Genomic DNA, 24,087 nt, shown 5'->3' on the forward strand with positions numbered 1-24,087 from the left:
CATGATACTCTTTATTTAATGGATGTGCATGACTCAATAGAGAGTTTGGTGTCCAAGACATAACGGACAATTATATCACATGCTATTGCATGCTTCTCTTTAATTGACAACTTTTAGCATATAATCTCTTGATTAGGCTCATATAAGAGCTTTTGTTATTTCTTGTTAGCAATTAATTATTTGCTATAGGCCATAGCTATTGAGATTCATCACCCAACTTATAAGTGTGGCAATATCATGAATTCTCAATATGGTTAGGTTGCACCTGTCGTTGCTAAACCTTAGCTTGCATGTGATAATAGTTCAAGGCTATGACATGTTTATAGTGCTAGTTTTTGCTATAGAAACTTTTTGACATGAGATTTGGGCATATGATATTTAAATTTATAGCCCTCATTGTTTTGTATATTTATTTGCCCAGAAGGTAGATTAAGGATTTTAATTCTCTAAGTCATCCTTTTAGGATGGATCTTGACAATGAATTCTTGACCAAAAATGGTCAACCTATCCCATCAATCCCCGAAGGATTGCTTGACGTTACTATGAGTCAAGTTTTTTTTACTAAGTCTAACTCATTGCATATCACAAATCAATCCCCCAAGGATTGCTATACCCCTTTTTTTTACACCTAGTACGTGTTTTCAGAAGTAACATTTCCCTATCTGCGTTATTTTATTTGCGCAGTCTATTTTATATCACCACCATAACGTACCTCTAAAAGTGCTATCAAAGAAATCCTCGTCTATTGATTAAACACCGAAAGCCCATGATAGGGGATCAATACATATAATTGGGTACGTTGACTGCATTCCTAATGAAGATTGTTTCTCGGCATTAGGGGGAGATAATATACTACTCCGTAGCTTTTTTGGAATGCCAAGAAATTTCATAAGAATAAAAACATCTTCATTCAAATCCATGTACTAGTTAGATTGAACTGGAAGTTCAAAAGATAATCTATTTGCGATTTTAGCAAATAATCTGCCAAATACATCTATTGATCATAATGATCATAAAAGAAGTGACTAGGTCCTATATCCTTGGATCAAACATATCTATCGATACTCCTTGACACTAGAAGTGTAGGAGATCTATCGGTGAAAGAGATATGGATCATAATACTAGATCTAGTAAAGAAATATTGTCACTCTTGAAATAGTTTGAATAATTATGTCCTGCAGACGTTCGTCCAGATGACGAAAAACCCTGGTAAGACTTATAGGTGCACCAAACAAACGTAATACTAGGGATGCGGAACGACCATATCAAAATATCTTTGGGAAATGTTTAGAATCTGGTTGTTTTAGAAATTGCCATTACTTTTACAGATATGGGAGTTTTACAAAAAGGTTATAGTTGTCGACAACACAATTGCCATCACAAATTGCTCGTTATATGATAATCTGGATCCAGAGTTAGGCACCAGAAGTGCCATGACTATTTAATATATAAAGGAGCAATTAAGGCATAGCTCGACTCGCTAATATGAATAAATTCTCTTTATAACAATACACCATTAAGCGTTAACCCTGAAGGTTACAAATGGGTGTGTGCATGAAAGAGAAGTAAGAATAACAAGGTGATATGATATGCAGCGAGTTTGTAGCCTATGGGTTCACGCAGAGACCCTTAATTGATTTTAATCAAATATACTCTCCCACGGTAAATGGCATTAAGTTCCGCTACATAATACAATTGGCAGAATAATAAATTTAGATATGCAGTTAAATTTATCTTGAGAAATCCCTGATGGATTCATAATTCTCATTTTTAAGTATTATTATGTGTCATTATCTACTCTTTAAAGGGTTGCGAATGGAGTTAATATCCTCATTGAAGGAATAATATGTACCATTGTGTGCTCGATAAAGGGTTGATAATGAACTTATTTATTATTTATTATCTCAGTCAAGATTGATGGTGTAAACATCAATGAAAGATATAAAGAGCTTGATGATGTCAGTTCATGTTTAAAGACTGAGACTTTTGAAACAAAAAGCTTGTGAAAGCTATAAGTATTATCTCGACTTGAAGATCGAGTTTTTCTTTACAGTTTTTTTTATATACACCAATCAGCCTACATCTAAAAATGCTTTTTCATATGTCTATATGCATATAAGTGTCATGTTTTTATCAAACTAAAGGTTGCCTAATAATCTCTTGAAGTAGATAAGGAACCTTTTTGGACTCGAAGTCCCTTACTTCATTATCATTGGAGCACCATTATAGAACCAGAAGTTCCATAACCGCAACATATTTGCGATAAAATTGCTAGCAAAATCTAGTGCTCCCCCTACAAATGAAGTACTTGAATAATGATTAACATATCCTCCGGTATCTTCGAGATACAAAGACATGACATTTATGTAAGAAACCATGATACGGTTTTAATAGGCTACTTGGGTACTGGCTGTTTTGTTTGATCCCCGCAATGCCAAGTCCAAACTGGTTATATAATGAATTTCCCTAAATGTTCAAAATGAGGACAATAACACTTGTGTTGCACAAATGTTATATTAGCTCTAGAAGAGCCATAAGATTATTGTACACTACTCTAAGTGACAATCCAGAAGATTTGTCCAATCCATCTCTTCAAAATTTGAAATATATGTAGAACTTGAAGATTGTTATCTTCAGGGGGAGACTGGAAGTACATTTACTCGAATCAATCCGGAAGATTGAACATTGAACGTAAAATCCTGAAGATTAAGTCATAAAAGACTAACAGTTGCGCACTATTTGCAACGTATAAATACATGAATATCATGTACTCTTTTCCTCACTAGTTTTCTCCCATTGGGTTTTCTAGTGTGGTTTTTAACGAGGCATGAGTATGATATAGTAATGACAATGAGGAAAAGTTGCAAAATAATTGGTTAAATGGACAAACCCTAAAATCCTGAAGATTATGCGGTTTGCGCCCTGAAGGCTTATGGTTGTACTCTTTTTCCCTTAACTAAGTTTTTCCCACAGGGTTTTCTTAAGTTAAGGTTTTTAATGAGGCGACCAAATACAATATATGTTTTTACATATATCATGTACTCTTTTCTTCAACTAGGTTTTTCCCACGTGGTTTTCCTAGTGAAGTTTTTAATGAGGCATGAATATATATATATTTTTTTATTGTACTCTTTTCTTGGCTAGGTTTTTCCCACCGGGTTTTTCTAGCAAGGTTTTAACGAGGCAAGGTCGTGGCCAAATAATGTCCAAGGGGGAGTGTTGTAAATAATATTAAGTGGACATTATTATAGTGTTTATAACACTTGTAACGGTCGGAGGATTATGACCATACTTATGGTTTCCGTTACAATTGTACATTATATATATGTGCTAATACCTTCTTGTATAGATATAGTTTTGGATGCAAGATTAATAAAACTTCCTTGTCTCTTATCTTGTCTCTACTTTTCTTCTACTTTTCTTATTTTGTGCCACTTGCAACTGTATTCACCGGTTAGGAGCTAAATGGCCAACGGGCATAATCTCCCACAACATATTTTAATTTGTGCAATTGGTTCACCAAATTTCATATAGCTCGATATGACTTAATTAAGTTGCAATATAAGTTATTATATATGTTGCAAATAAATTAAAAAATTTCGTATTAGACAAAATTTATATGTTCAATTGGAAGATTCTTTGCAGTCAATTGAGAAATTTCTCACGGTTGTAAAATGGTAGACTTGGACAAAGTCAGTCCATTATTCCAATAATCTGTTTCAAAATTCTACCAAACGGTTTGGACTTTTAAAAAAGTAAGTCCATGAATGAATTTTGTATTAAATAAATTAAAAACAAAAAGTAAGTCTACGATTGAATTTTTTATTATCCCTAAGTTTTTCTTCTCAAAAATTATCCTAGTAAGAATAACCAGGTGCTGAAAAACAATGCATGTTTGCAACTAGGAATTACGAGCTACTAGGAATTACGTGAATCATCGTCCTTTACGACATGAAAAACAATGCATGTTTCCTAGTCAAAGACTTGATTGGATGCGGGATCTACTCCATGAGAAGCGGCACAGATGTAGATGATATTATCACGATCTCTCCTTTCGATTAAGGTATACAAAGAATATTTTAAAAAATGATGTCTTCATAAGTAAATCACTGCTTCCTATAAAAATTTGCGAAATAATTTTATTCATCCATTTAAGTTAATCAATTGTTAAAAATCCATTAATCAATTTAGATAGACGGGTGATATTATTTCACTTTTTTTTTTTTCATTTACAAGAAACACTATTCGCATATGGTTCTTTTTTTTTTTTTTTTTTAAATTTTTGGTGAAAGGGGGGGGACCAAAGGTCCCAGAAAAGATTAGAAGATTCTTCTAGTGGAAACACCGCGAGCATCCATCTCCAGAATGTTTTTAATGTCATCCGGCGAGTGTTCAAATATCGTGGCCCCCCAACATCCGCTTTGACCTAGGTTACCCATGAAATCCGCACAACGATTTCCTTCCCAGAGCCTGTGTATGAGAACATACACACGAGCTGAACCCACCAACCTTTTTGGGCTTGCAGATATCCGTCCAGTTAACGGTGTGGATTTTTCTGGAGTTTTCTGACTGGTCCCAGAGAAAGTTTCTACAAATCCTGTCAATGTTGTTGTAAATGCTAACCGGGAGGACCATAGATTGCATAACATAAGTCGGGACCGTGGCAAGGGCCGATTGCACCAGGGCTCTCCTCCTTGCCATGTTTAAAGAGCTCGCCTTCCAGTTTGCTAACTTCTGTCTCATCTTATTAAGCATTGAACCAAACATCTTTTTAATTTGGAGACCCTTTTTGGAGCAAGGGGATGCAAGAAGGTAAAACCAACTAATTATATATAATCACCAATATAATACAAGAAGGTAAAACAAGGTTCCATTCCCCAAAACCAACTTGAGAACCAGTGGGCTTAGCTACCAAATGAGCTACATGATTCACTATATATATATATATATATATATAGAATTAATTTCACTTTTGGTCCCACGACTTTTGAGTTCTTATCACTTTTGGTGCACAACTTTAAATTTTTTTAATTTTGGTGTCTAACTTTGTTATTTTTATCAGTTTTGGTCCTTCCAACCAAATTGACGGTAAAATATTTTTGGATTTTATATTTTAGGGGCAAAATCGTCATCCCATAGAAAGATCTTCAATATTTAAACAAAAGAAAAATCATATTAAGAGGAAAAAAAAAGTTTGCCAATGGTCGAAACTATAAATCTCATAGATCTGTCTGGTTTCTGCCCATCTTCCCCATTATTCTCATCATCAAACACCTATAGATATGATTTTACAGTGATTTTGTTAAGATGTTGAAGATGTTTCCTTGGGATGACGATTTTACCCCTAACAATATAAAATCCAGCAACATTTCGCTGTCAATTTGGCCGAAAGGACCAAAACTGATAAAAATAACAAAGTTAGGCACCAAAATTAAAAAATTTTAAAATTGTGCACCAAAAGTGATAGAACATCAAAAGTCGTGGGACCAAAAGTGAAATTAATTCTATATATATATATATATATATATATATAGTCATCATAAAATAAATTAAGTTGGAGAATTGTTGTGAATGGGATTAGGATATTGCTAGGCCCATGAAGATGAAGCTAATAGATAGGTAGTGGCCCAAGAGTGAACTCAATCCTCAAGACCATCTTGGTTGCACCCAAATTGGGTTACTAGCCTTATATTATGATTTTTATTATTCTTCAGCAATTGGTTTCGTATTGTCATTATATTGTGCATGTGAACTATTTCTCCTCTTTTTTTTTTCTTTCAAGTGTTACATGATAATGTAGTATATATCAACTACTACTTCATTGTGTTTAGATAGTGCAATCTTTATTTATATATGTAAAATATTTGTGGTGTTGGTTGGGCCAATGGGTTCAAAGTCGTGTCTAAATATAAATCAGACTCCCATTTTAAAAAATATTTTTTTGCAACAAAGAAAACATAGAATCATTATTGAGGGTGTACATTGGATAAACTCGCACTTGCTTAATAGCTCATAAATTACATAAGCAATCATTATGGTCCACACAGTTCTACTAGTAACAACAAGATGCAAGGTTCAGTGCGTGTTGCGGGAATATAATAATAAAATATAATAAAGAACTTTTCGAGGCACGTGTAGCGGAGCAGGTGCCTCGGAAAGTCTGTATTAAAAAAAAAAAAAAAAAAAAAAAAAAAAAAAAAACTGTTCTCAGCTTTCCGCGTCACCCTCTACGAATGACTCGAAAAGCGGAGAACTTTCAGTCACCAAGATCCGAGTCACCTATACAAATGACTCGAAAAGTGTTTTATGAGAGACTCAAAAGACATTTTTTTGTACTAGTGAATTGAGGCGTATAACTTCTACCCTAATTTTCCACCTCATTTAAGAATGTTAAAAACCATAAGAAAGAAGTGTAACCCCCCAACCAACTTTTGAAAAAGAAAAAAATCCAAACAAACCTAACCATCACCCTCATCTCTAATCTTTTATTTTAATTCACATATCTATACTGTATGTTCATCATCACTCTCATGAATCCCATAAAGACAACAACAGTTTCATCAACCACCATTTTAACTGCACATCTGTTTCAGAACCAAACATATACATGATAATAAAACACAACAGGAATTTATGCAAAAATTCAAGAAATTGCAAGCTAAGCTATAGCTAGCTGCTAGCAGTCCCCAGATCAGAGTTGCAGAAATAATGGGCATTTAGTCCTCTCTGCAGTGGCCAAACTTTTTTGGGTAGCAAATTAATGCCACTCTCAGCTCTCTTTATGTGGCTTTAGTTTCTGGTAATCACTTGTGGGCAAACAAGACACAGGTACTGTTCTTCCTTAAATAACACAACTGCCCATTTTTAATATAATGATGTTTTTTAATTTAATTTAATTTTCCCCTCTGATCTTCATCATATATATCACAGAAAACACTTTAATTTGTGTTTTATAAGACATTAGTTTGAGTGTGTGCAGTACAGATGCATGTGCTTCACTGCAGCTTCTGTGGCCACGTAATTGTGATCTTCTGATCTTTCTAGACTTTGATTATTAATTGGACTGTCACCATATATAGATACTGTGTCTGTCTGTAATCTGTATATATCTGTATATATATTAAAGGAGAAAACAAGATATATAATTTTTAAAAAAAAAAAATAGAAATAAATGTGTTATTTATCTTGTCATACATGCAGGAGACATTTTTAGCACTGCATTCAGTCACCTGAAAGGTGAACTAAATAGGAAATATATACATGCTAGTGGTAATAGTACGTTTTCAGGATATATATTTTGTTGTTTTTTTTTTTTTTTTCTTCGGGGGTAACGAGAAGAACTCGCAACTATTATTTAACGAGGTGTTGGTAAGAATCAAACTCATGATTTGTCAAGATCTTGTGGTCTAATGGCACTCGGGTTGGACTCCCATATCACTACTGGAAATTATGAAATTTTCGACCACCTGAAAGTGACCTTAAATCAAGTTGAAAGCCTTGCTCCGACCACTTTCGGTATCCGAATAAACCTTTGTTGCTATTTCAGACCACATTTTGCTTTCGACTTGATTTAAGATTATTTTCAGGTGGTCGGAAATTCCATAATTTCCAATAATGTATGGGAGGTTGTGAGTTTGAGCCTCAGTTACTATATTGTAATAGAGTCAGAAGCATTAAAAAAAAAAAAACTCGTAATTTTTTTATATAAGAATTATGTTTCACCCATCCGGCTACCCCTTTGCTACCCCTTTTGGAGCTTTGTTGGGCATTTTTGTATCATAGCATCGGATTATATTTGATTTTGATTTTCTATACTTTTTTACTGTTATATAATATCAGGTTATACTCTTTTTGGTGGATTTTGAAATTAAATATATGTATATGGAAGAAATTTAGTTTTTCGATAAAGATACGGTCACAAGTTTAAATTTTACTGGAAATATTTTTATATTTTATATATACATAAAGCTGAGGTGGAATCATTTAAATTTTTGCATATATTAATCGATTTTTCTCAAAACAGTGATGTTTTTATTCAAAAGGATTTATTTTTACTGAATGATACAATGAAAGTTTTACATATTTACAAAAATATGATCAGATTTTCAATTTATTAGTATAGATCTCTCAAGGCTTACTTGATTCGATCTGATTCTATTTTTAACCTTATGTGCTTAGCTTGTTCTACTTGATCCAGAAAGTCAGAAACAAAGTAAGTCATAGTTTTATTCATCTCATTTTTTTCTCTAATCCATTAAAATAAAATTAAAGATACAGTATATCGTAAGAGTTAATGAGTTATACTCGTGAAGAATATAACACTTACACTTATCATCTTTCAAATAAAATAAAAATGTACATATCCCTTGTGCGCACACGGCTGGAAATTATGGAATTTCCGACCACCTGAAAATGATCTTAAATCAAGTCGAAAGCGTTGTTCCGACCATTTTTTGCTTTCGACGTGATTTAAGATCATTTTCAGGTGGTCAAAACTTTCATAATTTTCAGCAGTGACACCGGCATTGGTCATGTCTGCTGAGCCATTGAGTCACTGTGATTTATATTTTTTCAAATGCTCTGTCGGACCGGGTGTGAAGGACCCTTGAGGTTGGGGATTCAACATCTTTTGACAGAAGAATAAAATAAAAATGGGAACCAACTCATCACCATGAGATTGTTTTGCAGTGCTCTATCATTTATTGTATTTCCAACTACTCAAAGCCTCAAGTCATAAAATTCCTGCTAAACTTAATGATTTCACATTAAAAGTGGTAGCCAAAACCCACCCATATGTTAGCCCCTTCCCAGTCGACATCACCCTCCACTACTGCAAAAAAGTCAATGCAAGGCCTTTACTATCAATTTAAAACAATTATTGAGCATTTAAGTATATATTATATATAAGACATAATATATCAGAAGACAACTTAGTACTGCAAAAATTTTCTTTATAATTTGTTGTTAATATATACAGTTTGTACCCACATAGTGTATATGAAACGATGGATATATTTTTTTTTAGTTTAAGAGGTAAACCAACTAAGTTTTACATAGCTGCTGAGTCGAACTAAAAAGGTTAATAGATAATTTTCACAAAAATGAAACTTGAAAGTTTGGGCTACTAAGTTAACTACTCAGTCAACTTGACCGGTGTTTTGATCTAACAAAATTTCTCTGATCTAGCTATTATTAATCTTGACGCCTGTACATATAGGGGTGTTTGGTAAATATCTATTAGCTGATTGAGTTAGTTGGCTTGACTAGTTAATAACATTAGCCGATTGTAGAAAAGTGTTTGGTAAATTAGCTCTGAAAGTTGATTACGTTCAAAATGACTTTCTCAACAAACTAGCTGAAAAAACTGTTTTTTGAATTTTAACATTTTGAAGCAATAAACTGTTACAAAAAACTAATTAATCAAACACTTATATTGAGTGTTTAACCATGTCAAACAACTAACGGTAGTCAAATAAGACAAAATTGACTGATAAGCTAATTTTTCTCTTTCATTTCTTTTTCTTCTTTTTTTTTTTGGGTTTTTATTCTTTTTTTTTAAAATACAATTGAGGGATTGGAGGTTAAACCTTTAACATTGACACCCTATATAGATAGTTGGGAAGAACAAAGTAATACATGACAAAAGGTACCATTGATTTGTTATCAAATGTAAGCTTCCATGGCTCATAACAAAAGGGAATAGAACCTATAGTCAACTAAGAAAGCAAAAGATATTGAAGACCTACATAATAATAGATATAATCATACAATTATAATTGTATTAAACTCTAGCGTTTACATACTCAATTCACTCGAATTACAATATCATTTTTGTCCACTCGACTATAATGACGAAGTCAATACCCGAACCATCACCCTTGCAGCCTGGTGAAATGCCACTTCACTTTCCTCAACAAAACACCACACAACAAGGACTACACACACACATATATATACGGTGCGTTCTTGACTTCTTCCCCTTTCTTTGATCACCCTATCCTCAAGAGTAAACACACCCTTCTAGCTTGCTTCTTTTGTCCTTACTCCTTCATGTTCCACTGCACTACTAAGAAAGGGAGTCATGGTTAGTACATTTTATATAACCAACTTTTATGAGTTATTGTTATATACGAGAAATTTTTATTCAGAAAATAATCACTAAATATGATCAAAGTCGATGGAAGTTTCGTAATAATTTAAAGAATTACACCCTAGACTCGATGACACCCACCACTAGCCCTAGTCTTGGAGCCTTGGTGGAAAAAATTAACTTTACCCCTAAGATTGTTAGTGAAGTAGAATTATTAACTCAATTGAGTTATAACTCATTTAGTAGCAAATTAAAGATTCTAGAGGCTCTCAGAAGGTGAACTGAGTACTCGAAACTTAAAACTATCAGCTATCAACTAATCAATCAATTGAGTTATAACTCATTAGTAGCAAATTAAAGACGTGAGAGACTTGAAAGTAAACCCTACTCTCAAGAGTTGAGATTACCAGCCATGCAGAACTATTAAGTCAATTGAGGTATATCCGGGTTTCAATAGGAAACCAAAGATTTTGGAGGCTCTCGAAAGTAAACCATACACTCAAGAGTCAAGATTACCAACTAGGCTGAACGATTAACTCAATTAAAGAAACTAAAGATTTTGGAGGCTTTTAATAGTAAACCCTATACTCAAGAGTCGAAATTACCAACCACGTCTAACTATTAACTCAATTGAGGTATGTCCGAGCTTCAATAGGAAAATAAAGATTTTAATATATATATCATAAGTAGAATGAATATATATGTTACCATTCATTTTATTGAAGATGAGATCATGCACTTTCGCACGCAACGGCGCTTTTAATCCTTTCGACGGTGCACTTGATGAGGCTGTTCACGGTGGCCACCGATCCAAGAGAGAGCTTCGCCGTCGGGACCGAATCCACCAATATCTGAAACGCCACCGTGAGTAGAGACCCGCCGCCGGAACCAACCTCGGGATTCACAGCCCCGTTGCTCGACGGCCCGTCGGGAAGAATGGCGAAACCGGAAGGCAGCAACGCAACATAGTCAGGATCTCCGCCGCTCAACACAACATTCATGGCCACAATGTCCACCGGAGCATAGATAACATAGGATCCTGTCGAATCCGTACAACTCTCCTGGAGAATCAGCATATTGCTCTGACTTGAATTTGCGCTCTACAATTAACATTAAAAAATGTTCAATTAATTGTTTAATAGTTTTTTTTAATACTACTAACTCTGTTACACTACATTATCTGTTCAATTACTTGTTTAATATTTAATTGCAAGATGTTTAAGTTAATTAACCTAATTGAACAAAAATAATAAATTTAATAGTCTACTGGATAATTTTTCCTTAAATTCTTACGTTAACTCGCAAGAGAGAGACGCAGTTTCCAGGATCACGACCGTTGGCGATATGCGCCATTTCTTGAACAAGCCCGCCGTTGGAGAGAATATCCCACTGAAACAAGAACAGACAACCTTAAAACTTGCTAGTAAAGAGAAGATGGAGGATTGAGAGTGGATATGGGTTAAGGGATGATATATACAAATGATCAAACCTCGTTTCTGGAGTTTTCGTCGCGGAGAAAATCGAACACCCTTTTGGGTGGTACAGGCAGCCAGAATGAAGTTGCAGCGCTGAGAACTATACCAGGAGGTCTCCCAGGATCATCTATGCTCTTCCGGGTCATAACCCGGACATCATCGGCCCCGCTGCCGGACAATGTTGTCCATGTATGGGCAGTCGAGGCCCCAACTCCAGCACAAAAGCTCATCACCATCCTCTCCGCAAGCTTCAGCATGCTCTTCCTGCCTTCGGGACTCGTTATAACTGCATTTTAAGTAGTTAAATCAATATAATTATTATATTTACTTACTAGAGAAACTCGCAGTTATTACTGAGTAAATTTTCTTGTGACCTTAACATGCCAAAGGATCAGTGTTGCAAAAATCGCGCCTAGGCGCCCGCCTAGGCGTTCTAGGCGCCCTAGGAAGTCCTAGGCGTTCTAGGCGTCCTAGGAAGTCCCCAACCGCCTAGAGGGTGCCTAGCGATTTTTTTAACATTGCAAAGGATACCAGAGATAAATTTATTGAGACTCAAATCAAGAAAGGAAATAATTTTAAAACGTAGTCACCTGTCAGATCATAAGTGTTTATTATTTCTTATTATTGCGTTTTCAGATGTGTTATTAGTCACCCGTCAGATCAGAGGTGTTATTAGTCAGAACTTGAATTATTATTATTATTTCTTATTGCATTTTCATAGGTGTTATTAGTCACCCGTCAGATCGTATTTAATTTTAACAGGTACCTCCAACTTCTCCGGTTTGAATGTTGCTAGCCATGGCGCTAGCAAGGCGTTCACACTGCCGGTCTAGCGCCATCACCCAGCGTTTCGCCCCGAAAGCCAGGCCGGAATTGACTAGAGGTCTGTAGATGCTATGAACAGCTCGATCATCGACTTCAACATGCTCAATCCATGTTACCTAATCAATTTCAAAATCCAAAAAACCTTAAAACCTAGGTAGGAAAGATTTCATAGTACCATTGATAAATTAATGAACTTTACCTTGGAATAACCGTTGGGCAATTCTTGAATTAAGCAACCAGATGGCCTTCTTCTACATCTTGTAACAGCAGAAGGGCGCAATGTGTCCAGAGAAACATCAACCACTGCCCAGGTTCCATCGCAATGCTGCTTGCAGTATCTCAGGAAATAGTTTTCTCGAGTTGGAACCAGTGGTGAAGGGACTTGAAACTCGGCTGTCATCTAGAAACAGTTTTAGTACAACGTTAATTAGTTAATCAAACTAAAGCTAAGCTGCTAATTAATGTTTCAGTTTAACTAGAATAGGATTAATGTTGGTTTTGCTTACTGTTTGTAGTGCGCCGTTGTAATTGCCGGCAACGCCGGTGGATAAGACCTCCAGGGTGAGCGCTCGTGACACAATGCCGGCGAACACAGCCGACCATTGATTCTGAAAATCAGTGATCATTAAAGTTGTTAAAGGTAACGTTTCAAAATAAGTTATTATTTTAATTTATTTTTTTTTCATATTTTACTGAACAGATTTGTAACTTAAAATAAGTTATAAACTGCTTTGAATGAGGATTTGTACCACATCCATGAGAATTTCGACGAGATTAATGTGATTCATGATGACAACGGCGGATTCTCGGGAGGCTTCGGATTTGAATCCCAATGGCTTCGGACCAATCCCTCTTGGGAATGTACGGACATATTCATCCTCGATCAGAATCTCGGTGGAGTTGTCGGGGCTTGGGACCCACAAGGGTTCCCCGGATTGCGCCATTCTGATCAGCTCCTCCATTGCAGCCACCGCGAGCTCGATGATCATGGGCTTATCGGCATCTGAAGGGCCAGAAACCGACCGGAGAAGATCGCCGGCGGTGTATAGTTCCCCCGGCAGCTGTGCCGATGGAGGCCCGAAACTTCCCACTCCTAGATCGAGCGAACGCGGCGGCGCAAGTGGCGGCGCGTTGGGGAATGAAAGCATGGGCTTGCCAACATACTTGGCAGCAATGGCAGAAATCTTGTCAATCTACAAAACCAAAAAAGAAAAAACCTCAAATTTGTGGTGAAGATACCGAATGTCAGACAATGTTTATCTGGATATATTGTTGTTACATTGACAATGTTGAAAAAAATCGCTAGGCCCCTGGACCGCCTAGACCGCTTAGGGTGCCTAGAGCGTCTAAAAGGCCTAGAGCGCCTAGGCGGGCGCCTAAAACGCCTAGGCGGGCGCCTAGGAGGCTGACCGTCTAGGCGCCATTTTTGAATGTACCTCTTCTCGAAGGCGAACATTTTCGATCCTCAAATGCTGCTCATCAAACGACATTTCGCCAATGGTTGCAGGCCCGCCACAGTTAGGGCAAGAAGCGTTACTGAGGGCCTCCTTATACCGGATATTATCAGCACGAAGCTTATCGTTCTCCGCCCTCAATTGACTGTTCTCATGGCGTTCGTGTTGAGCCTGAAAACACAAACTAACACACAATTACAGCCATACCCATCAAAATCTTCACCTCCATCGTAAAAACTAAAACATTTTTAGCCATTAAATGCCCTAAATAATACTGCAACCAATTCAACAGGACCATGGAAGAACAACCTTCATCTGAGTGCGTTTGTTTTGGAACCAAAACTTCACTTGCAAAGGCTCCAATGACAATCGCCGTCCCAATTCCTTCCTTTGTTTATCATCAGGGTGTGGACATTCTTTGAAAAACCTATTACATTAAAAAACCAAGAAAATTCATGATAAGTCTTCAGGAACAGCTCAGCTCGATCAGTTGGTTCTTGAGTGACAGATTGCGGGCAAAAAAACTCAAGAAAATGATGGAATTTATGGTTTCTTACGATTCCATTTCCTGGATTTGATGCTGGGTGTGACGATGATAACGTTTCTTTTTATTAGAGGGTAGATTGGGATCTTGATCGTCACCCGACGGAGCTTCCATGATATCGGTGCCGGATTTGCTCTCAAACTCGTCGTCTCTAAGCATATCCAACTCGTTCTCCGGCGGCTTATGGCCCATATCCAGCAAATGGTGGTGGGTATCAAACATGTTCGGCTGAAACATCTTTAATCAATCACTGTTCTTATCCCTCAGGCCTCGATATTAATTTATAATCTGCAACAAGATAGAAACCCTCATTAAGCACAATAATTACCCAGAAAAAAAAATGGAGTTTAATTTCTTCTTCCCCAAGCATGCTTCACTACTGGGTTGTTTAATTGTTTAATCCATTCCCTATACAATATATCATAATCTAAGCAGATCTGGAGAATTGAAGAAGGAGAGAAGGAAAGAAGGAGAGATGAAACTCAAGAACTGATGAATATATATATATATATATATATATATATATATACCCACCCAAAAGCTTGAAGGGTCGCCGGAGAGTTACTTTACGTTGATTGAGGTTATCAAGTGCGTGAAAACCGATGATCGCCGGAAACTTAACGACGGCGGTCGGTCTGGGTATCGATCTTTTTTTTTTCTCTCTCGCTAGTTTTAGGGTTTTCTCTCACAAACAAAAGTACATTTTTTGGGGCGGTTTGACTAAGGTTAGAGAAGACCCTCCAGTAGATTTTCTAGCAGCGTCTGAGGATAAGTAAAAGGATGTTTTACAAGCAAAAAAAAAAAAAACAATTTAGCAACTGACTTTTTGTCTCCTTTTGTCTGAAAATCAGTGAAAAAAAAAAATAAAACTTGGCAAGAACTCATAGTATAAGAGTTGACGCAGTGTGAACACAAACCCTACTGGTCTTTTACCATTTTATTTTCTTAAATTTTTTTTTTTGTTTTATAATTCCATTTACCCAATTGATTGATGTTACATTCTCCTATGATAACGCTAGCGAATATCTCGGATGCACCATCAAACTTTGACTCTTTAAAAACCAAAAAACAAAACAAAAGATTATTATTATTATAACGTAAGATCAAAAGTCATAGGAACGAATATGAACGCATATAGGGACTTACCATTTTCTTGGGGTTTTACTATTCCCTCTTTGGCGGCGTGAGAGGAGGAGCCATGAAAGGCACGACGGAGGGTCTGGTTTTCCGGCGAGAGGGAGAGTGGAAAGCCAGTGGGGGGGTGGTGGCGGGAGGCGGTGATTAATGGCGGAGGATAACTTTCTTGTGAAGGGAATTAAAGAAAATATACTTGGGGGAAAGGAGAGAGATTGTGTTTTTATTATCAAAAGAAGAAAGAGAGAGAGGAATTGAAGAAGAAGAAGAAGAAGAAGGGGAACAGGTGGAGAAGATGTGGCAGTGAAGGAGTTATTGCAGAGCGTATTGAGAGGATGAAAATGCATTTATGGCGGGGTTGGAGGTGTTATTAATATATATATCATATCATATCGCTAAGAGAGAGAGAGAGAGGAGGGTAGGGGGGTGAGGGAGTTGGGTTGGTTGGGGATTTGAGACAATATCTAAAAACATAATAAGTGTCAATACAAGTTATGTCCTTGATTTTTGTCCATTTTTTATATGCTAATAAATATATACATTTTGCTTTAATTGTTGTACATTCATTTGCATTGGACAAAATCACCCTTACACCGTTATAACACCGTTAGTTAATATATCTACCAATTTTACCATACACCTACATCTATCATATCTTTTTCCTATTTTTAATTATCATTTTATTAAAATTATCATATAACAATTAATTTAATTATAAGTTATATTTTAATTAAATATTTATATGAATGTTAAACTATATGTGTGTGTATATATATATATATATATATATATATATATATATATATATATATATATATATATATAATATGTATGTATATTATTTGTGTATCCATATCAATATATCATATATGTGGGTGTTAGCTTACATATAGTATGTATATAATTTGAATTTGGATTAGTTTCGTAGTGGTGAAGATATCGAATGTCGTATATCAAAAGAAACTTAGAATTTGGTTACGGGACTGATAAGATCAGATACAATCATATGTATCATACCAATACTAGGTATACTTAATAATTGTATTAGGTATTACGGAATATTAGTATTTGTGTTGATAGTACTTTATACAATAACAAATAGTGTAATATATTGTGTTGTTTAGTTATACATTTGGAAAAGAGAAGATAGTGTATGGAGAATGAAAATTGGGGAAATGAAAAACTACATCGAGAAGGAAAAATAATGACATCGAATGCAGATAACTATACTAAACGTAGCATCATGCGATGAATAAATCGATTCACGTGTAATCAAATAAATAAATATTAAGTAATTTTGACACGCAAATTTTATGTTACGCTATTAAGTAAAATAAAATATATATTTGGTGAAATAAATTGGTCGTGACGACAACCTGACGGGTGCCCTCCAATCTAAGGACCGATCAGACGCCTCTACTTCAGTAGATACTCTACGGCACAACTCACCAGGCCACTTGGATTGGGCAGGCGAGTAGATAGTACCTGAAGTCCAACCTTTAGGGTAAATCCAATTGTTCTTCCATCTGAATAATCCCACTCGAGTAATATGTTAATTTGCTTCATTATGATATTTTTATTGACTAGGGTCACAAGTTGAGTTTATTCAGTACAAATTATTAGGTACTGGCTAAGAGTTCTCCTTGTTACCCAAAAAATAAAAATAAAAATGGTCGTTTAAATTGCACTTTCTATTATATTATTTGTTGTTTAATTTATTATAATAGGTGTCACATACATTTATATTATTTGAAGATCAAAATCACAGTGAATTAATTAAATAAACTCAATTTAGATCAATTTAATAACTGTTTGTATATAAATAATTTTTATAAATAAACATAAGTCACATACTCACATTATAAAATATAAATAAAATAAATCCAACCTACCTATTCAATTCTTGTGTTATGAAAAATAAATGTGGATACTCTTCAACATTAAATTGTAGTACTACCTTTTGTGTTCTTAATTTTTACTGTACATTTACCATTGAATGCATAACTAATATGCAGAACTGCACTTTAAGAGCTTAATAAAAATTAAATAAACAAATATTTTTTCCATATATTAAACATATATACAAGAGGTTCATTGTTTTTTGTGACAATTTCAAATTTAATCATAAATTATCATTTTTTATCATTTAACATCTCAGACTATTATTTTTTAGACAATTTTAGTCCTTCTCATTACTTTTCTTATTTTTAATAAGAGCATTTTTGTCTTTTCATAATTTTCTTTTGTTATAAATTAAGAGATGTTAAATGATTCAATAATAATAAGGAATAAGGGTCAAATTAACCACTCAACCATATGCAAAAATGTAATTAGATCATCTAACTTTTTTTTTAAAGTACAATTGGCCACATGAATAAGTCAAATTCATGCAATCATACCAAATTGAACGATCGCGCCAGTTAATACCGGTTTCCCCGCACACATGACTATTCTTTTTAATTTTAAAATTAATTTAAAGTTCTGTCGTTTTCCTTGTCGCAAAGTTGGTGACAAGAGCTCTTTTTGTCTCTGGCATTGCAGACAAAGAAAGGCTCGTCGTTTCTATACTAGCGATGAAGAAAAATTAAATATTCATCTCCAGGTTGGAGACAAGATTGAGCTCTCTTCGTCTTTGGTGGAGAAAATGAAGCGGAGACAAATAGACCGTAATTTTTTTATATATATTTATTTTTTGTTTACTTAAAAAAAAAATTCTAGCTCAACCATGTTAACCACTGAATCATATGCAAAAATTTAATTAGATCATCTAACTTTAAAAAGAAAAAAAAAAAAAAAGAAAGAAAGAAAGAAAGAAAGAAAGTGCAATTGGCCACATGAATAAGTCAAATTCATGCAATCATACCAAATTGCACGATCGCGCCAGTTAATACCGGTTTCTCTGCACACATGACTTTTCTTTTTAATTTTAAAATTAATTTAAAGTTCTGTCGTTTTCCTTGTCGCAAAGTTGGTGACAAGAGCTCCTTTTGTCTCTGGCATTGTAGACAAAGAAAGGCTCGTCGTTTCTAGACTAGCGATGAAGAAAAATTAAATATTCATCTCTAGGTTGGAGACAAGATTGAGCTCTCTTCGTCTTTGATGGAGAAAATGAAGCGAAGACAAATAGACCGTAATTTTTTTATATATTTATTTTTTGTTTACTTTAAAAAAAAATACTTTCTAGCTCCACCATGTTAACCACTCAAGCATATGCAAAAATTTAATTAGATCATCTAACTTTAAAAAAAAAAAAAAGAAAAAGAAAAAAAGAAAGAAAGAAAGAAAGAAAGAAAGTGCAATTGGCCACAATGAACAAGTCAAATTCATGCAATCATATCAAATTGAACGTTCTCGCCAGTTAATACCGGTTTCCCTGCACACATGACTTTTCTTTTTAATTTTAAAATTAATTTAAAGTTCTGTCGTTTTCCTTGTCGCAAAGTTGGTGACAAAAGCTCTTTTTGTCTCTGGCATTGCAGACAAAGAAAGGCTCATCGTTTCTAGACTAGCGATGAAGAAAAATTAAGTATTCATCTCCAGGTTGGAGACAAGAACTCTATTCGTCTTTGATGGAGAAAATGAAGCGTTGACAAATAGACCGTAATTTTTTATATATTTTTATTTTTTTGTTTACTTTAAAAAAAATATTTTCTAGCTCAACCATGTTAAAATTTTTAATTTTTAAAACTTTAACATCATGTTTGGTTCATGGAATAGGTCGGGAATGGAATATCATTCTCGGGAATAGACCTATTCCATTGTTTGGTTTGTCTTTTCATGGCTGGGAATAGCATTCCAGGGAATGAGTTATTCCCTTTGCAGGGGGAATATCCATTCCTAGGGGACCCCCTGGTATTATCTATTCCCAAGTATTTGGGAATAGCTTTTGTACTCTAATACCAAAAATATCCTTTGTATATATATATATATATATATATATATATATATATATATATATATATATATACATGATGTGTTCTCACGTTCTCACCTAAACACATGTTCTGATGTGTTCTCACGTTCTCACCTAAACACATGTTCTCATATGATCCTAACTCTATATATATATATATATATATATATATATATATATATATATATATATATATATATATATATATATATATATATATATATATATATATATCACTACCGCCACCATTGCTACCGCCACCGCCATCGCCATCGCCGCCGCCACCGCCACCGCTACCGCAACCACCAGCCCCACCACCGCCATCACCACTGTCACCGCCGCCAACACCACCGCCACTGCTACCGCTACCAGCACCACCACCGCCACCGCCACCGCCACCACCACCGCTATCACCATCGCCGTCACCGCCACCATCGCCACCACCACCACCGCCGTCGCCGCCACCACCACATATTTTTATAAGTGTATTTATGTCTTTTAAAACATATATCATTTCTATTACTTAAACCAACCAAACACTGTAATATAATTCCTAAATTCTATTCCTTGCGCGAACCAAACAATAGAATACAATTCCTATTTTATTCCTTGCATATTCCATTCCTTATGGAATAACATTCCTATTACCTCAAAATTCATTCCGTGAACCAAACGTGCTATAAAAGTCACATAGTCATTTTTACATGAAAGCACCTGTCAATTTAGTTTGATTGCAAGAATTTTACCTATTCTATGAGCTAATTGCATTTTTTTTAGTTGAATGACCTAATTGTATTTTCATGTATATTTAAATTGCCCTCCCAAATGCTCTGTCGGGCCGGGGTGTGGGGGGCCCTTAGGGTTGGGGTTCAACCTTTTGGAAGAATGTATATTTAAATTGCTAATTTGACCCTTATTTATAATAATAATAATAATAATAATAATAATAATAATAATAATAATAATAATAATAGTAATATTATTATTATTATTATTAGATATTAAATAATTTTGTAATAGTAAAAGTGTGAAGTAATTGAATACATAACTTCCTATTTAAATTGAAAATCTAATTTAAATCACAAAATTTCACTATATAATGAAATGATGATGACAGTATAAATTCATACGAAATATATCTGTTATTTTTTCTTTAATGAAAACAAAATGGAGAATGAATGGTAGGATATTTTAGAATATGCATATTGAGAAATTTACAACATTCATGAGTTTTCTGACCTTATCTTCATATTTTACCTATCTTGAATATTATTACTATATATTACTATTACTATATTAACAACCAATGAATATATGCTATTTAATGTGCGCACACGCACATACAGATAGAGAGACGATAACATAAGTTAAGTAGTTGCATTCGTCTCAAAGTAGGTGCAACACGGACCACATCCAAATTAATCCCATATTGGTGAGATATATCTCGAATATCTATGCAAATTGATGGATTAAATTAACCTGATAGTTCGGATTACTTAATTTAACACAATAATAATAGGAATAAATAAATGGATAATAAAGTATAAAAGATAAGGAATATATGTTACGGAGATAATTATATTCTTGTATTAATAATGGTGTTGCAAGATGATTACAAGTGAAGTGAGTGTATTGATAGAATGATTTCCTAATCAAAACAATAATGAACCTATTTATACTCAGGCTTTCCCTAACTGCCCACGTAAGAATAGAGCGGGCGATTGGATTTTCTTTCACCGCGTCCGTGAGCGTAGCGCACAAGACCGAGGCCGCCCCTAACCAAGGCCACCCCGGTCGAGACCACCTCCAGTCGAGACTACCCTAGCTGAGGCCGCCTCTAGCCGAGGCCACCCTGTGCTAGGACCGCCACCAGCTCGGATCGCCTTCGGGTCGCTTCCACTTCTCTCCGGGTCGGGCTCATCTCTAATATATCCATCACAAACAAATGAAAGTTTTTAAAATATTTTGTGATGTCTAATATGATTGTATTTTATATGCATTTATTGTAAGTGATGAGATACTGGATATCTACGCAAACAATTTTTTTTAAAAATATTGTATTGTCTAATATGATTTTATTTTATATGCATTTATTGTAAGGTTGACAAATAGTCAAAAAAAATTATAGGGAAATGTTATCATGCCGCATGTAAAAATGTCATAACCAAAAATAAAAACTAATACATATTAAACTACTTGACTTTTAAATATTATCACATATGTTCTCGGGCACAACTCAACTAGTGAACTAACTCAAATAAGTTTATTATTTTTACTTTGCTAACAACCGAGGGATGCATGGTTCAAACTCTCACATGGTGCAAGGTTCAGATCGTACCAAGGACCACATCATGCGATTTGTCGATCTCATCCACCAATATTCGGAGCTGTAGTGGTGATGAACCCTTAACTTATTAAATATATATCATTATGTATTTAGTGCGAGTAACGATTGAGATGTTAAAATATAATAATGACAACTATAATGAAATATTTAGAAAAATATACAAAGACAAAGAACTATGTATTTATTATGATTAAGGATATTATTATGCAGATTTAGGTGTGAATATAATGTGATTCAATTAAGATGCATGGGGACAGCATCAACAGCTTTTGCACAATAGTCCTATTATGGTCCCATATTAGAATTTCTATTATAAGATCAAATCAGAGTCCAATTGACAAATTGTAGGTATACTTGATTTAGATAATTCAACCCTAATTCCATTAGGTGGGTGTCTCCTGCCTTGACCATTTGGTAATATAGGGAAGTATAGATATGTGATACATTAATGCATACATAAATATATACATATATAATCCCTTTTTTTTTTTTTTATTTATAGATTGTATTGGTATTCATATTATGCAAGCTACAACTAATCTAATTGAGTCATTGTTGAATTTCGTTTGGAATAATAATTCTACCTAGAGCGTTGATGCATATGTTACTTTTTTAAAAAGTAAAATGGTAATATATAAATTTTGAATCCAGTGCAAACCCCCTAGTCAACCGAGCCCGTGAGCACACTCCCTGATCGTTGATTTTAATTTGTTGACGATTCAGATTGATTACCACTTAGATCCCATGTTATACTGATTTTAGATGAAGCATAAGTCCTTTTGTCCTTAAGCACTATATTTATTACTTTCCATTTCATTTATTTCCATGTTTATAAAGATTTGTAGCGTTATTTCAGCTCTCCTTAATCAATATTTCTCTCTCTCTCTCTCTCTTAGTGATTTTCTTTGAAATTTTATGGCGGTGTGTGCGTGGGTGTGGAATGGTGTGTGCGTCTTACTGTAACAGGGATTGTACACCTTGGCGTGCCGGTTTTTTTCATAAAATTATGCGTTTTGGAATGTGTGTTTCGTGATACAGGCATGTACATTTTGGTTTGTGTGTTACTAGTTTTGGGCGTGTGCGAAATGTATCCAAAAGAAAATAAAAATATACGAATCTAATTTGGGTATCGGCATTTGAATTTCGAGTAGATAATCAGTGCGTAGTAGATATAGTATTGGGCTTGTTGTGTGTGTGTGTGTGTTTTTTTTAATTGTGGAGAATTTTACGATGGTGTGTGCGCGGGTGTGGAATGGCGTATGCGGTTTTCTGTAACAGGAGGTGTACACCATGGCAAACTATAAAACGCACACACCATTCCACACCTACGCACACACCGCCGTAAAATTTTCCATAATTTAAAATTTCAGATGTACAAAATATAATTAATTATTACCATTGATAGGGTCCCTAATAATTTAAAATATCAATTTTCATTCATAATCTCCCTAATATAATACTTAAGATTCTAATTTAATTATATCCATGGATATCATGAGATCTCATCTAGTATAGGGGTTGCACCAGATTCGAAGTATATATATATATATATATATATATATATATATATATATATATATATATATATAGTTGTATTACATGTAATTTTAATTTTTACTCCCTACTTCTTGACATGATGACATATTGTTAGTGGTTGGTGTACGTTTGTCAAACACTTACCACTATGCCAAACGATATAGCTAGTAGTAAATGTGCAACTATATTTTATTATACTTGTGTAGCAGTTAGCACCACGTTTCGATAATAAGATGATGGACTCGATTCTCCAAGCTGCTGCCCAATAATATTGGACAAAGGTTTGCAGAACCAAACTCAATTGTTGGGCAGAGGTTTGGAGGGTCGAGTCCAACATCTTGTTATCAAAAGTAGTTTTTGCCCCGTGCGATGCACGGCATAAAATTTAAGTAACTTTATTATTGATAATATTTTAAAAATAATAAAATAAAATATTAATCATGTAATTAAAACTTATTCTGAAATGTATTTTTCTTTAACAATACTAAATTGGTTGTTATATCGAACATCACATACTGTTAGCACACTTGATTTTAAATCATCGCACGTCCAAGGAATCCACTGCTAAAAAACGTTTCAGATAATCTGACCGTAGCTTTTGGCCGTTGTGGAATTGCTTTCTTCCCCAAATGCCGATCTGAAAAATCGGGTGATCGGAGCAGATCTAAAACAAACTAATAAATACAGTATCATCTTCAGGTAAAACTTATTGTTTAAAATGAAATTAAGAAATACATCATATTTTCTAATTACTTAATATCAGTTCAAT

General features: G+C 34.6%; 1 protein-coding gene across 7 annotated transcripts; it reads right to left on the bottom strand.

The window, feature by feature from the left end:
- Window positions 1-9,630: 9,630 nt before the first annotated feature.
- Window positions 9,631-15,876, bottom strand: LOC109171379 (homeobox-leucine zipper protein MERISTEM L1-like). Of its 7 annotated transcripts, XM_019320463.1 has the most exons (13): window positions 15,535-15,876; window positions 14,402-14,676; window positions 14,154-14,271; window positions 13,827-14,015; window positions 13,140-13,583; window positions 12,897-12,998; window positions 12,590-12,790; window positions 12,332-12,506; window positions 11,580-11,851; window positions 11,384-11,479; window positions 10,799-11,190; window positions 10,232-10,233; window positions 9,631-10,043 (listed from the first exon to the last, which is right to left on the bottom strand). In XM_019320463.1, exons 2-11 carry the CDS (start codon window positions 14,623-14,625, stop codon window positions 10,822-10,824), a joined length of 2,190 nt encoding a protein of 729 aa, XP_019176008.1. In that variant the 5' UTR covers window positions 14,626-14,676; window positions 15,535-15,876; the 3' UTR covers window positions 9,631-10,043; window positions 10,232-10,233; window positions 10,799-10,821. The 7 variants fall into 7 exon arrangements, with proteins under 7 accessions (XP_019176008.1, XP_019176007.1, XP_019176006.1 ...); XM_019320462.1 differs by lacking the exon at window positions 10,232-10,233 and having other exon boundaries at window positions 9,631-10,058; XM_019320461.1 differs by lacking the exon at window positions 10,232-10,233 and having other exon boundaries at window positions 9,631-10,063.
- Window positions 15,877-24,087: the final 8,211 nt, after the last annotated feature.

This window comes from Ipomoea nil, unplaced genomic scaffold, assembly GCF_001879475.1.
Source record: "Ipomoea nil cultivar Tokyo-kokei standard unplaced genomic scaffold, Asagao_1.1 scaffold0317, whole genome shotgun sequence".
Taxonomy (NCBI): domain Eukaryota; kingdom Viridiplantae; phylum Streptophyta; class Magnoliopsida; order Solanales; family Convolvulaceae; genus Ipomoea; species Ipomoea nil.

Excerpts from the sequence above, each read along its gene's own strand:
- LOC109171379 (XM_019320462.1), bottom strand. The coding sequence starts at position 14,625 with ATGTTTCAGCCGAACATGTTTGATACCCACCACCATTTGCTGGATATG. Across the intron at positions 14,272-14,401 it reads CAAATCCAGGAAATGGAATC|GTTTTTCAAAGAATGTCCAC; the intron begins GTAAGAAACCAT and ends TTAATGTAATAG. Across the intron at positions 12,999-13,139 it reads TCGAAATTCTCATGGATGTG|AATCAATGGTCGGCTGTGTT; the intron begins GTACAAATCCTC and ends ACTGATTTTCAG.